This window comes from Ochlerotatus camptorhynchus, unplaced genomic scaffold (genome assembly GCF_037179485.1).
Source record: "Ochlerotatus camptorhynchus isolate MF236.1 unplaced genomic scaffold, CSIRO-AGI_Acam_v1.1 ptg000503l, whole genome shotgun sequence".
Taxonomy (NCBI): Eukaryota; Metazoa; Arthropoda; class Insecta; order Diptera; family Culicidae; genus Ochlerotatus; species Ochlerotatus camptorhynchus.
Window position 1 is genome coordinate 3,298,061 of NW_027040988.1, and position 15,009 is coordinate 3,313,069.

The 15,009-nt window shown below is 39.5% G+C and overlaps 1 protein-coding gene across 1 annotated transcript; it reads left to right on the forward strand.

Moving 5' to 3' along the window:
* The first annotated feature begins 9,708 nt into the window (after positions 1-9,708).
* Positions 9,709-13,383, forward strand: Rtf1. Its single transcript, XM_065235866.1, has 5 exons — positions 9,709-9,900; positions 10,093-10,266; positions 10,333-12,078; positions 12,146-12,572; positions 12,640-13,383. The coding sequence occupies exons 2-5, from the start codon at positions 10,189-10,191 to the stop codon at positions 12,747-12,749; spliced, it is 2,361 nt and encodes a 786-aa protein (XP_065091938.1). The 5' UTR covers positions 9,709-9,900; positions 10,093-10,188; the 3' UTR covers positions 12,750-13,383.
* The last annotated feature ends 1,626 nt before the right edge of the window (positions 13,384-15,009 follow it).

Consider the following 15,009-nt stretch of genomic DNA (forward strand, 5'->3'; position numbering starts at 1 on the left):
TCAAATGGATAAGATGTCGCCTCTTTATAAATTCAGGCTCTTTACGTCAGAGCCTAGGGGAAGTACAACTTGATATGAAGTAATATTTGGTGTAAAAATTGCTCAAATGGATAGTTATTATAGTTTTTAGTATAAATATTAATGATATTAACTGTCAAGCGGAATGCTACAAAGTACAAAAAAATAACAGTGTAACTTTAACGCATACACTCAATGACGTTTCACGGTTGTTGTTTATGTTTACAGCAACTTTCTGTTTGTATCATTTTTGCCAAGATTTTCTTTTTCGATAGCTCAGATCGTTTTCGGCTTCAACTTTTGATGCTAAAAACGGCACTGGGCGTTCCCCCAGCAGCAAATCTCTCCAAGTTGCAGGCTCATGACGAATCGAGCGTAATACGACCACGGAACCAACACTCTGAGACTCCGTTTACAGGGCCACCGTTGTCAGTAAATTCCCATTCCATAGAATTACAGCATATTGGTTCGCAGACGTTCAAGATTTCGTTTAAATTAATGACTATTTCCTGGGAAAGGAAATGTGGCCGGTTATGTGCACTGAGATCAGCTATGCCGAATTTATGAGAAAAAGAAGTGGATTTCGGTGGCGGTGGCCAGAAAGATCATCAAGGAATGATTTGCCTCTCGTGTGAAATCCATTTATGATAAAATGAATGTCAATTGTACACTTAAACCCAAAAATAGGCAAAAAGAAAATAAAAACAACCGTCAGACTAAGTATAAGATTCGCAAATATCACACATATTAAAATATATAATATTTCCACCATCGGTATTGATGCTGATATTTGAAGCTGTCCTTCCCCTAGGTCAGAGCATTTACCAATAATCAGTAAGCTGAGCTTCCTGTCTATTAAAATGACAGACACGCTATCTGACAACAAATTTCAACTTTGTCGCTCGCTGATTGATGCCGATACTTGCATCTTGCGATGTCTTCAGCCACGCAATACACAGCGCTTCCTCCTCTTGTGTGGTTCAGTTTGTTCCTCGTTTTAAAGCACACATCGGTTATATTTTACAGTTCACAAGAGTGCATTGACTATCGAGTACTCGTTATTTATTGTAATTACCGAAATGATCGCCGAGCGCTCTCCTGTTCTAATCTCGTCAAACAAAATACTGACGGTCGAACTCCAGACGAATCTAGAACCGAACTACCATTTATACTGGCGACAACGCTCTGATGAGACAATGAAAACACACCCTCGTTTTTTAAATCTATATTTTAGAGATTTTTAGCCGAAGGCTAGTTCATCTCTTACCGCGAGTATTCGGCCCAACTTCTGCTAGACATATAATTAAGTGAATTTTGTTACAAAAATTAAACATTTAATTATCAGCTCCGTAAAACTGACGCGATTGAGCCTTCCAAATAAACGAACTGGATAAAAACAAAGCAAAATACTGAGTTCGACAAAAAAAAAAAGTGAATGTATATTTCACGTCCGGATAAAGTAGTCATTCCCAACCGAGTTCCCAACTTTTCTCAATATCCACACGGAGATGAAAAACTACCCAAAATTAAGTACTTTTCCGTCAATTCCCGGGTTCAGTAAAATCCAGCTTTCCATGCTCGGTAATGGCGGCCTGTTTGTACGAATAAATGTATCATTCACTATGCTTTTTGACACTACATGGTAATCGGTAATCATAAAACCCTTTTATGACTATAAAGTACGCATGTTTGAAAGGAAACGGGATTGCCCATAAAATTACTACAATTTTACACATTAATGCGTAATAAATGGTGTAAAAAATACACACATTTTAGGTGTAGACCCGTTTTAGTCCAATATGCATAGACCTTTTTGACATTTAATTGCCTTTCTCTATCTAGCACACATGCATGAATGCACTGTTTGTTTTCCCACTAATCTGTTTCCCTCTTGCTCGCACTCGTTCGATTTAAATGGTGCAGTAGGATCCGCCGATTAAACGTCAAAAAGTTCTATACTTTATACTCGACTTTATAGTCCAAATTGAGTCCTTTATAGTCATTTTTGCGTATTTTGAGGTTTCCGTGTAACTGGAGGGCGTATGTTGTTCTATTTTCTTCTGTTTCTGGGAGAGGTAAAGGGAGGGATCAAAATCCGAACCTCCAGATAGTGTCAAAAAGCACAGTGAAGGATTCATTTCGACAGTGAGCATGCATAAGGGCCTATACGCGATGATCGATTCTCTTCGTCGATTTTCTCTTTTGTTAATAACTCGCTAGATTTAACGTTTTTCGGTGCGTTTGCTGTTGCTTTTGATAGCCAATACAACCTGTTACTACTCTGCATTGAACAAATTCTAGAAAATTGTTACGCTTAGCTGTAGCAATGCAAAGAGAAAATCGATGAAGAGAATCGATCATCGCGTATTCGCCCTTATACATGCTCACTGTCGATTTATTCATACTAACAGGCCGCCATTACCGAGCATAGAAAGCTGCCCACATAAACGCGAACCATATCGTGACCTTACCGAAAATGGTTAAAAATTGTTTATAATCCCTGCTAAACTTTAACTGAAATGGCTATGGAACTTTACATGAACGTTTGTGTGATAAAGTCGAGGATAAAGTTTTAAACTTATGTTTTATGGCTTTTTGGAAGTGAACCTTACAAATAATGGGTTGTTAACCCAACAAACAATTTGAGTTGATCAACAGCTGATTAAGCTATTTTTTAGCTGAAGAAGCTTGTTTTTGCCTGAATAAGCTTTTATTCAACATTCAATGTTTGTTGGGAAGAACCATTAAATACCATTCAAAATTCTTGTTTTTTTTCCATACATGTTCGGAAATAAAACTATATTAGAACCTTTTTACTTATGGTTTGAGAATTTTAATGGTAATAGTTATGGTAGTCAGTAAGGTTCATGGATGGTTTTGTACTGTTGGTCAACTTTACGTTGAATATATCGCGAATTGGTAATCATTAATTTAAAGGCAACCTATTCGCGATATATTTTACATAAAGTTGATCGATGTTACAAAACCATTCATGGATCTTACTGAATGCCATAACCATTGCCATTAATGTTCTAAAACCATTAGTGAAAAGGTTCTAATAAAGTATGGAGAAAACAAGAATTTGGAATGGTAATGGTTCTTAACAACCCATTATTTGTAAGGTTCATTTCCAAAAAAAAAAACATAATACATAAGGTAAAAACTTTATCACACAAACGTTCATATTGTAAAGTTCCATAATCATTTCAGTTAAAGTTTAGCAGGGATTATAAACAATTTTTAACCATTTCCGGTAAGGGCAAGTTATGGTTCGCGTTTATGCGGGTGGATAACGCAAATTCGAGTAAATCGCATATAGTAGTTTCCATTTAAGACCAGCAAAAAAAAAACTTACTCTTATCACAAAGAACAAATATTGTTTTAATAAAAATAATGCATTCTTAAATTGAAAGTTTCCCAAAATTCGTAATTTCAACTACGAAAAAATTAAAAACCAAAGTAATGCTTTTGATTTAAAAGTGTTTCTTTCACCTTCAACTTGTTAATGTTAAAAGTACACTTTTTAAAAGAAAACTTGTTAAACTGTTAAAAATACCTCTTCGTAGCGACTTACTGGCAGCATTGAACTGAGCCGGCTCATTTATAGTCTTTATGCCAATCTGACCGCTAGTGGAAATTAAATAATAAACCCCAAAAATCTCGCATTTTTGTTACCATTTCCAATGTTGGTCATGTTTCCATACAATAACTACAGATTGTTATTGTTCCTGTTTACCTTTAGGCAGGTAAGTAAAATTTTAATGAGATGTTTGTTATCCAAATTAATAAATTTTATTTAATTCTTGTTCTGCCCGATTTCAGGTTATGATTATACCTCTTCCATAAATTCCATTCACCACGCGTTAATCCGGATCTCCTATCTAAATGTCGAGTCGGTCGTCAGGTTGAAGGGAGTTCTCCTCCAGCCAGGATCGCGATCTACATAGTCCGCATAGTTGCTTTTTGGTGGTTTGGATGACTACACCGCAACGGAATTTGTTTTCTCCCTATGCTACTTCTAGCCACCATCGGATTTAGCAAGCCATTTGCATGACATAGAAAATGTAAAACCGCGAAGGCGAATCGAGTGTTAAATCAGCTATGAAAGGTTAGTATTTATGACTAGCAAATCCCGTACCAAATAGCTAAACGATGTTTTGACGTTGGATAACGTCTTTCGGCAACATACGGGGGTACAAAATTGAAAACAGTCATTTTGGATGCGTTACGAAAAATTAAAAGATTTTGAACGATAATAACTCAACCGTCTCTCGATAGATTTACGAGATAATGGCATCAATCGATTGGAAATATTTCTAGCAATTTGCTGAATGTTACAAAACTATTGATTTCATTCTGTAAACTATTGAAAAATGGTTAAAAATAAACCATTGTCTAAAGATGGTGAAAATCGATTGATTTTTTTATATTCTTATACTTTCTCCAACCAAGACATCAGATGCGAGTATCTGACACCTCTGATATTTTCTGTTCTACTATATAAGCGTCCAACAAGGTCGCCCGTTCCATCATTGTCTATCCGATCGTCGACCCAGCAGCAGAGCAGCAGAGCAGCAGTACCAGAGCAGCAGTACCAGAGCAGCAGTACCAGAGCAGCGGAAGCAGAGCAACGGCAGCAGAGCCTGGGGGCGAAAGGGCAACTACGCCGAGTGCGTTGGTGCCAGTATTCCGGTATACTGGGCCGCCGTCATGGAATGCCCAGCTGCTGCAGTTCTCAGTCGGTCGTATTCACCGTCTGCTCCGCAAGGGCAACTACGCCAAGCGCGTTGGAAAAATGGCCCTTTTCAGGGCCACAACATTATCAAGAAAGAGTTTAACGATTAATTTTCTAATGCCTTTCCGACACTTGAATATCGAAAGTTGAATCTTCGCAGAGCCGTAGATTCCATTTTTTTTTAATTCTTTATTTAAGAGATTTTTAGCCTTACCCAACAAACAATTGAGAGCTCTTATAAAACACCTGAGTTGATCAAACGTTGAATAATAGCTTCCAGAGTTGAACAAGAATGTAGTTGTATTGCCGTTTGATTAAAAGTTTTAAGAGCTGTTGGAGCACTCTTAAATGATTGTTTACATTCGGTTAAACTGTTTGACAGGAGCCATATAGGATGTGGAATAAACGCATCAAAACAAATCATTGGGAGCTCTTATAAAACACCTGAGTTGATGAAACGTTGAATAAGAGCTTCCAGAGTTGAACAAGAATGTAGTTGTATTGCCTTTTTGGTTAGAAGCTTCAAAAGCTGCTTGGAGCACTCTTAAATGATTGTTTACTTTCGGTTTAACTATATGCTTTATAAGACCTACGATAACTTTTATAGCACCTTTGTTAAACTGATTGACAAGAGCTATATAGAACGTGACATAAACACATCAAAACAAACCATTGGGAGCTCTTATACAACACCTGAGTCGATCAAACGTTGAATAATAGCTTCCAGAGTTGAACAAGAATGTAGTTGTATTGCCATTTGGTTAAAAGCTTGAAAACTGCTTGGAGCACTCTTAAATGATTGTTTACTTTCGGTTTAACTATATGCTTTATAAGACCTACGATAACTTTTATAGCACCTTTGTTAAACTGATTGACAAGAGCTATATAGAACGTGACATAAACGCATCAAAACAAACCATTGGGAGCTCTTATACAACACCTGAGTTGATCAAACGTTGAATAATAGCTTCCAGAGTTAAACAAGAATGTAATTGTATTGCCATTTGGTTAAAAGCTTCAAAAACTGCTTGGAGCACTCTTAAATGATTGTTTATGTTCGGTTAAACTGTTTGACAGGAGCCATATAGGATGTGGTATAAACGCATCAAAACAAACCATTGAGAGCTCTTATATAACACCTGAGTTGATCAAACGTTGAATAATAGCTTCCAGAGTTGTACAAGAATGTAGTTGTATTGCCTTTTTGGTTAAACGCTTCAAAAGCTGCTTGGAGCACTCTTTAATGATTGTTTACGTTCGACCAACCACCAACCACAATTTTGTTGCTAAAAATAGCACAAGTGATAGGCACGTTTATATGACCATAAGGCAATGATTATTAGACTGCAAGAGAAGTCACTCCAGATGAGCTTCATATACTTCTCTCATACACAGCAAAAAAAGTTGTTGAATATTACATCGAAACTGCTGCAACCAGGTCAATCCCTCGGTTGTGTAATATCACATTGTACGATGTACATCGATTTTGCGAACAAAATTACATCCATTGATGTAAAATTGTATCTGCTTTTTGCTATTACATCATTATTTCATACATCAGCTTGAATTACGTTGATCGATATTACATTTTTTTTTGCTGTGTATGATCAAAATATGTATTCAATAATAGAGCAGATGGAAACAGAAGCGGCTGGCAATCCGGGGATCATGAGTTCGAATCTTGCTTCGAGAAACCCCTCGGTGGAGTAGAGGTAAATTATATATAGGTGTTATTAATAAATGCAAACATTAATTTAAGACATATATCATATAATCAACGATAACATTTCTAGATCAATTCTCTCAATTAATGATTAGAGAGATTAATTGAAAGAATATCAATCAAAGATTAAACAGATGCTTGTTACTACTTCCTCCATGATCACAGAATGTGAATTATGGCATAATTACATATTTTTTCAATGTGCACAAATAAATTAAATTAATAAAAACTGTACAAGCAATTATTTTGGCGTACCACGACAATTGTTAAACTAATTTTAACCTGTGAATATTGTGAGTACTTACACATTGGTTATTAAGGATTCATTAAAAAGTGCTATAAACGCTTTTCACCGCTTGCTGTATAGTGATTATTTAGGAGTCATAAAAGAGTGTAACAAACGCCTCTCAGGTTCAATCTCTAATACATTTCGAAGCAGCTGTTAGGAGGTGTCTACACAGCAAAAAAAAAATGTAATATCGATCAACGTAATTCAAGCTGATGTATGAAATAGTGATGTAATAGCAAAAAGCAAATACAATATTACATCAATGGATGTAATTTTGTTCGCAAAATCGATGTACATCGTACAATGTGATATTACACAACCGATGGATTGACCTTGTTGCAGCAGTTTCGATGTAATATTCAACAACTTTTTTTGCTGTGTACAAACGTTGTATTAGAGCTTTCACCAAAACAATAAAGCTTGAGTTTTTAAATATGTATCTATAAACGTTGTATAAAAGTTTCTTCTATCCGGTTATTAAGGAGTCATTGAAAAGTGTTATAAACGCTTTTCATCGCTTGCTGTTAAATTAATATTTAGGAGTCATAAAAGAGTGTAACAAACGCCTCTCAGGTTTACTCTCTACTAAATTTCAAAGCAGCTGTAAAGAAGTGTCTACAAACGTTGTATAAGAGCTTTCACCAAAATAATAAAGCTTGAGTTTAAATATGCATCTATAAACGTTGTATAAAAGTTGCTTCTACTCCTATACCGCGTATACATATAATGCTGTAGTTGAACAGGTTCTCCAAACCAGTGTAAACAAGAGTTTTACAGAAGTTGTAATAAACAAATTGTGCAGTTATTATTCAGCATGCAGTTGAATAAAATCACAATGGAAGCGTTTCTTCAACAAGAAATTGATTTTGGGTAAACGTTTTACTGAATACGTTAGACAACACCTTTGTGTTGCAGTTGTATAGGTTCTCCAAACCAGTATAAACAAGGGTTTTATAAAAGTTGTGGTGAACACACTGTGCAATTATTATTCAACATGCAGCTCAACAAAATCAAAACGAAAGCGTTTCTTCAACTGGAAATTGTTACTTGGGTAGACTAATTCATCTCTAAGATTCCATTTTTATTGCATTTCTACAAAACTTATTTCAGAATCGAACTCGTCTTCACAGACTGTGTGAAGAAGAACGATGCATCATCGAGCACAACCCGTTCCGTTCCAAAATTGTCCTCATCACAACCTCCAAAACAACCATCTACCCTCTCGACATCTCGAGTGGATCTCCCGGTTCATCATACCACCTAGCACTGTTCTACTGATTGGTAATAATATTTACCCGGAGTTCACCGCACTCGTGGTTGAAGCAAAGTGCCCGGCATGCAAACCGCTCATCAAAATCGCCATCGCCATCCGGTACCCATGCTCGGCATAACCATCATTCCAAAACCACAACCAAAACGGCCCTTTTCAGGGCCACCAATAATTGGACAAAGAGTTAGTTTTGAAGACAATTTCTTTCCAGAATATTACAGTTACACTTAAATTTGGGGACTATACTGGGGTGTGGGAACGCTGGAAGGGGAGATGCTGTCTGTCTTCGAACTACCAACATCATTCCAAAGCTCCTCCAGGGCGACAGAGTAGAGCAAACCCAACAACATCAGCCCAACAAAACGGCCCTTTTCAGGGCCACCAAACTTTCGCAAAAGAGTTATTTAGGAATATTCCTAAAATATAATATACACAATTAAGTACAACACATAACAGACGTTATCCAACGCCAACCCTGCGGTCGTATCTAGTATACAACCCTTCCAACTTTTTCCTCCAGGTGAAATTATCCCTATAGACGAGATGAAAATCCCATCCGCGATCGCGTTTTCAGTGTCCGGATCAAAGGAAGGAGCTGTTTTAACAAGCGAACAGCCCGGATTTGCCTATAGTTAAACGTAATGTTTAAGCCGAACGGAAACCTTTCGCTATGTTCCAATAAAAATAAAAATAATATTGTTATGTTGAAAATGATTTTATTTGGATCGATAGTAGTAGCATAGAGGTAACTCTAAGACCACTGGGTCCCGAAGAAAATCATTATTATTTTTGGCTCACTCAGTACCAGAACAACGGTCCCAAGCAGTCCCAAGCTATTTCACTCACCCCTGCATGTTCTGCATGAATCCACACACCCCTGATGTTATCTGTCAAACTTTCATAGCGAATCAAAACAAACATAGTGTAGTAATAGAATTTCAACTAGAATAGGGTACGTTAATCGTTTGCTTGGGACCAATAGGCTACTAAAGTGGTGAGCCAATTTAAAATCGTTAGTTTCGTATTGATTGTTGGTAGTAGCTCATTTCATTTTAACTATATTAAAGTTTCTTTCGAAACAACAATAATCCAATTTTATTTCAACACTGTCATGCTTTTCATTTGACAGTAGTACAATTCATTTTGAAAGTTTAAACTTTTAAAAGTAGTGAGGTGACTACTTTTGGTTTGAAAGCTAACCGCTTTCTACCAAAAAGAACCAACGCAAACTTTTAATTCTACCAACGGATTTTTTAATTTTAGCAACGATTATTTTTTGTGTGTAAGTATGTTCTACCCAAAATTTAGTTTAGTTCACGTAAATTTGAGAATATGCAATTTACTTTTATGTTATTTATTGGGCTGAAATATATCGTTGAGTCGAATCTCTCGTTCCTTTTTTGACAACATTAACGAGTGCAAGTGAGAGGCCGAACTCAAAATTAAGTTAAAATGTCTCAAATTTTGGGTGGTATTTTTTCTCAGCATCCGCAAGCACCCGACCCTGCGGTGAATGCCGACGAAAAAGCCTTTCTAGAAAAATTTCGTTTTTCTCACCCCTGAAGAAACGATGGGAAAACGAAACACGGGTCCGCGAAAAAATTCACCGCGCTCGCCTTGCCTGGCAAGGAACGATGAGAGATTGTTGTTGTCATTCTCGTTTCAGCCAGGTAGGATCACGAACGATTTTTTGGTGGACCTTTTCTGCAATTTCCTCCGTCCGGAACCTATCCGATTGGTGTTGAAAGGCACACCGGAAGCAAACTTCATCCACTCGGATCGGATGAGGCAGTAGATTGTGGTTGGATTGCGATAAATTTGCTGGTTTTTCCTCCGCCTTCGACAGACCCAAGCCAGCATAAGAGGTAAGTAGCCTTTTTTTTCACTGCATCATGGGGGCCAAAAGCTGACGTTAACTGCGCTGTTTGATGCTGTTGGCGATTTTTTTAAATGTAAACTCTATTTTAAAAAAAATAGAACGTAAAAACTTTGTAAATTGTGTGGGAAATGCAATAAATGGAAGTTTGCGCTGTGTTTGTTTACGATTTATTGCACAGGAACGCATTCGGATTGCCGAGGGGGCTTTCTCTTGCACAGGACCAGGGAGTGGAGGGTTGTTATTGAGGAAAGAGGATAGAAAATCGCAATCCAAGATGGTGAAACGAAAGACTCAACCACTGATCGATTCGGAAAGCAGCAGTGATTCCGGGTCCGGATCCGATCTGGACTCAGTGAGTGGTTTTTGAATGTTATTGAGAGTTCATTGGAGGTAATTTTATTGCGTTTTGCTTTCATAGGAGCTGCTATCGTTGGCCAAGAAAAAGAAAACAACCAGACTGGCATCGAATTCTCCGGGAGGGAAGTCATCCGATTCGGACTCGGAGGATGATTCGGAGCCAGAAGCGGCATCGCAGCGAAAGAAGCATGGTGCAAAGCCAGCATCGTCTTCAGAGTCCGAAGAAGAGGAAGAGGAGGAAGATGAAGAAGAAGAGGAGGAAGAACCGGAACAGGAGGTGAAACCCGCGATCAAAGGTAGTGTGAAGCGGAAGCAACCAGAAGATGAAGAAGAAGCAGAGGTAGAGGAAGCTAAATCGGAACCAGAGGAGGGCCAGGTTTCGTCTGAGGAGGAATCTGGTTCCGGTTCCGGTGATGACAGCGACGATGAAAGTGGAAGCAGCAGTAGCAGCGATTCCGAATTTGATGACGGGTATGACGAGAATCTGATGGGCGATGAAGCGGATCGGGCTAGGCTGAATGCCTTGTCGGAGAAGGAACGAGAGACGGAAATTTTCAAACGTATCGAACGGCGCGATGTTATGAAGACGCGCTGGGAGATCGAGCGTAAGTTGAAGCTGGCCAAGAAGGCAGAGCGTGCAAAGGACAAGGAATCGCAGCCACCGAGGAAGAAAAAGAAGAAGGACAAGAAAAAGAAGTTGGCGCAACAGAAGGAGCAGGAAGACAAGAAAAAGAAAGTCAAGGAACCGACTCCGGAACCAAAAGAACCATCTCCGCCGCCTCCAGTGCAGCAGCTAGATGAACCTTCCGAGGGTGAGGCCAGTGATACCTCACTTTCTTCGCCGGATAAATCCAAAGAAGCTGAATCGGCTTCCGGAGCTTCGGACTTTTTCGATCCGAAAGAACGATCCAAGGAGCGCAAGAAGAATGTGGAAGCTAATCGAACCGATGACAAACGAAGCAATGCCATGGCCATGTTGAAAGCTAAACGAGAAGGTAAAGCCAAGCGAGAGGAGGAAGAAGCCAAACGGGAAGCTAAACGTAAGGCCGAAGCCGAAGGCAAGAACAACTTGGAAGACGTCCCCGGAGGCAAATCCTCACAGAAGCTGAAAGCATCGGATATCTATTCGGACGACTCTGGAAGTGATAGCGACGACGAGAAGAAGTCTGATCGTCGATCGAAATCTGGTTCCAGTAGTGGCAGCGGAAGTGACAGCCGTTCGTCGTCCGAGAGCGAAACGGAAGGTGAGCCAAAGGAAAAGAAAATATCTTCTAGTTCCAGTTCCACCTCTAGCAGGAAGCCAGTGGCCATCACTAACCGTGACGAGCTGAACAAGTTACGAATCTCGCGACACAAGATTGAACGCTTCATTGCACTTCCGATGTTCGATCAGATTGTGCTGAACTGCTTTGTGCGAATCAATATCGGAAACAACAACGGAAGACCAGTCTATCGGGTAGCGGAGATCGTGGGAGTCGTGGAAACGGCCAAGATCTATCAGTTCGGAAAGTGTCGTACGAACAAAGGATTCAAATTGAAGCACGGCAGCCAGGAGCGAGTATTTCGATTGGAGTTTGTTTCGAATCAGGACTTTACCGATAGCGAGTATCAAAAGTGGCTCAGCGTTTGCGAAGCCACAAGTACTCCGTTGCCCTGTGTGGACTTCATTGACAAGAAACAGGATGAAATCAAGGAAGCGATCCAGTACGAATTCAAGGATGCAGACATCGACAAGATCATCGAGGAGAAGAATCGATTCCGGGCATATCCGACCAACTACGCCATGAAGAAGACGCTGCTCATGAAGGTGAGATTGGTTGGATATTTTCCAGCAATGGCACTGGCTAAAGCATTGCGATTTATTTTTTTTTTAGGAACGAGACGCCGCCCAACTGCGTGGGGAGGACGCGTTGGCCCGTGAACTCAACACCCAGATACAGGAGCTTGAAGAACGCGCCAGCATTCTGGACAAGAAGCGTAGCAGCAGTATTAGTTTAATTTCCTACATTAACGACCGCAACCGGAAACGCAACGTTGAGGATGCCGAGAAAGCCATCAAGGAGGAGATCCGTGCCTCTCGCGGCTTGAAGATCGAGGATCCATTCACGCGACGACAGACTCAGCCACGGATGTCGTTCAAGGCATCAGATAAGAAGGATGAACTTCCTATGCTTATGATGCCGGCACCTCCACCACCGGGTCATAAGAAGAAAACGGACGACAAGAAACCCACGTCCAGCGCGGACAACAACCTGTACTCGTTGCATGATTTCGAGATCGATCTGGACGTTCCCCTACCTGGTAAGTGCTACATAAGTGCTGAGACCATTGGTGGTTTTAATTTAATCCCTTTGTCTTTCTTCTGCAGTCGGCTCGGTTAACGTACTTCCGAAACCAGTTGAGAAAGCGGTCAAAGAATCCGGTCCGAAACGCTCGCTCAATCTCGAAGACTACAAGAAGAAGCGAGGTCTAATCTAGACGATTACAAAACGTACCCCCTTACCGAACAAGTACTATCGGTATTCTCTTACTATTATTCTATAGAAACTACTGGTAACGAAATGAGTAGCATTGGATCTTGAAATGTGACGCTCATACACACACACACACAAAAACCCTCAAACTCACAAACAGACAGACAGGCTACAACTAAAGAAAACTCAAGGTAAATACCTAGCTGCTACTTATAATATCGAAACGTTACTATCTAGGGAGTTGGCATGGATACTTGTCCACTATTTCAGAGCAGTTACTACTGCAAGCTTTGTTCTTCGTTAAATCCTCGTTTAAAACAAGATAATAGCCATTGCAATAGAACCACCAGCAGGATTGAGTGAACCCGATGGAGGAAGTAAAACATCAACATTGATAAATAACTATACTTAGACTGTCTTCGATTTTAATTTATTTGTAACATCCTTTTTTACGAATATCGATTATGATGAAGGAACTTATTATTGTTTAGGATAATCAAATTAATACTGCTAAAAAGTAAAATCAGCAACAAAAAAAAAACAAGCAAAAATAAGGTCATTAGTGCATTGCAAGAAGGCAGGAATAATAATACCGAGTGATTAAGCGGAAAATATAACAAATGTATTGTTATGATTGAGGCAGAACATCTACGAACTTGATTGAAAGAAACGTCCGGAAATGTGTGATATTTGGCAGACAGTTGTGTAATGAACAAATTGCCCGTACCTTACATCTGCTTAGAAAAACAGTTCTCTGCTGTGCTTTTCATAAGGGCCAATGTCGTAAGCGTAATTTCTTCATCCGCGAATTTCTCGAGAATGAAAACTCACCCAAGTAAACCATCCCGATGATTTTGTAGAGGAAGTAACGCCCTATTCGATAGAATTGGTAACTTACATGGATGGCTAGACTTTGAATTACGAGAAATCTACGAAATAAGCCTTTGTTTACGTTTGCGACAGTGGTCCTTATCAATACGCAGTGTCGAGTTATACCGTCGTGCGGCCTTCTTAGGCTTGGGTGAGCTACTCACCCGTATTCTTGTTTTCGTTCGAACCGTATTTTCCATACAAAAAAAAAAGTTTTTTTTTGTATGGAAAATACGGTTTGAACGAAAACAAGAATATGGGTGACTGTCGACACGTTCATATTTTAAGGAATTAGCAGGCTCGCATAAAATAATCATCTAACTTTGTTGTTTAGTTCCCAGCATTAAGAAAAAAGTTCAACCTACGTGTTTAACAAAAATTTACCTATCCTCCACAACATACAATTCAAAATCGTCGATGTAGATGTATATAAAAAAAAACAAAAGAGTTATCTCTTTTATAGCTCTAGAGTACGCATTTTTGATGGGAAACGGGATCACCGACAAATCGTCGTGAATGACCATAACAAAAACAATAACATGTCTGACCAAAGCACACTACTGACACCGGCTCCGTGTTCGCGGGAAATATTTAGCTAAGCCATGAACCCGCATGCAAAAGTTATGAGTTGGTTTGTGTCTGATCTATTCTGGACAACTTATTTTTATCTAGATCAATAAATCCCATCGTTTTGACAGTTCGGATCACTGCACGTTTAAATCTGCCGTTTACGATTTTCGGGCATAAGTAAGAATTATGTGTCATGTCGGTTTGTCGGTGACGGGACCACCGACAAACCGACATGAATCATCATACAATTTACAAAGAAATTTCTGATCAAAGCACAAAACTGACATCTGCCGCCGTGTTCGCGGAAAATATTTATCCTAGACACGCGTATAAAATGTATGAGTTGGTTCGTGTCTAATCTATTTCGGACAAATTATTTTTTATCTAGATAAAACATTTCTATGGTTTTGACAGATGGGATCGCTGCACATATGAATCGGCCGTTATGGATTCTCGATCAAGAGTTAAGTTTCAGTTTCATGTCGGTTTGTCGGTGGTTCGCACGCCCACTAGGTTGAACAGCTGACAAGAAAGCCCACATAACATACCCGATATCTTCACACAACACTGTCGTGTCGCCTTGATCAGTCTGGTCAGTTTCCCGGGAAAATCGTTGTCGTCCATAATCTTCCATGGCTCTTCACGGTCAGCGACCTTGAATCCGACCAGTCCTTCCACCCTCGCTTGTCCCGTCTGCAATAGCGCTCGACTTTCTTCTCTAGAAGCGAATACCGTTGAGGGGCTTCGTTCTTAACTATTCTGATTCTCGCCCGCTCTATATCTTTGGCTTATCTTCGGTCCTCTACACGGAAACCACAAAATAC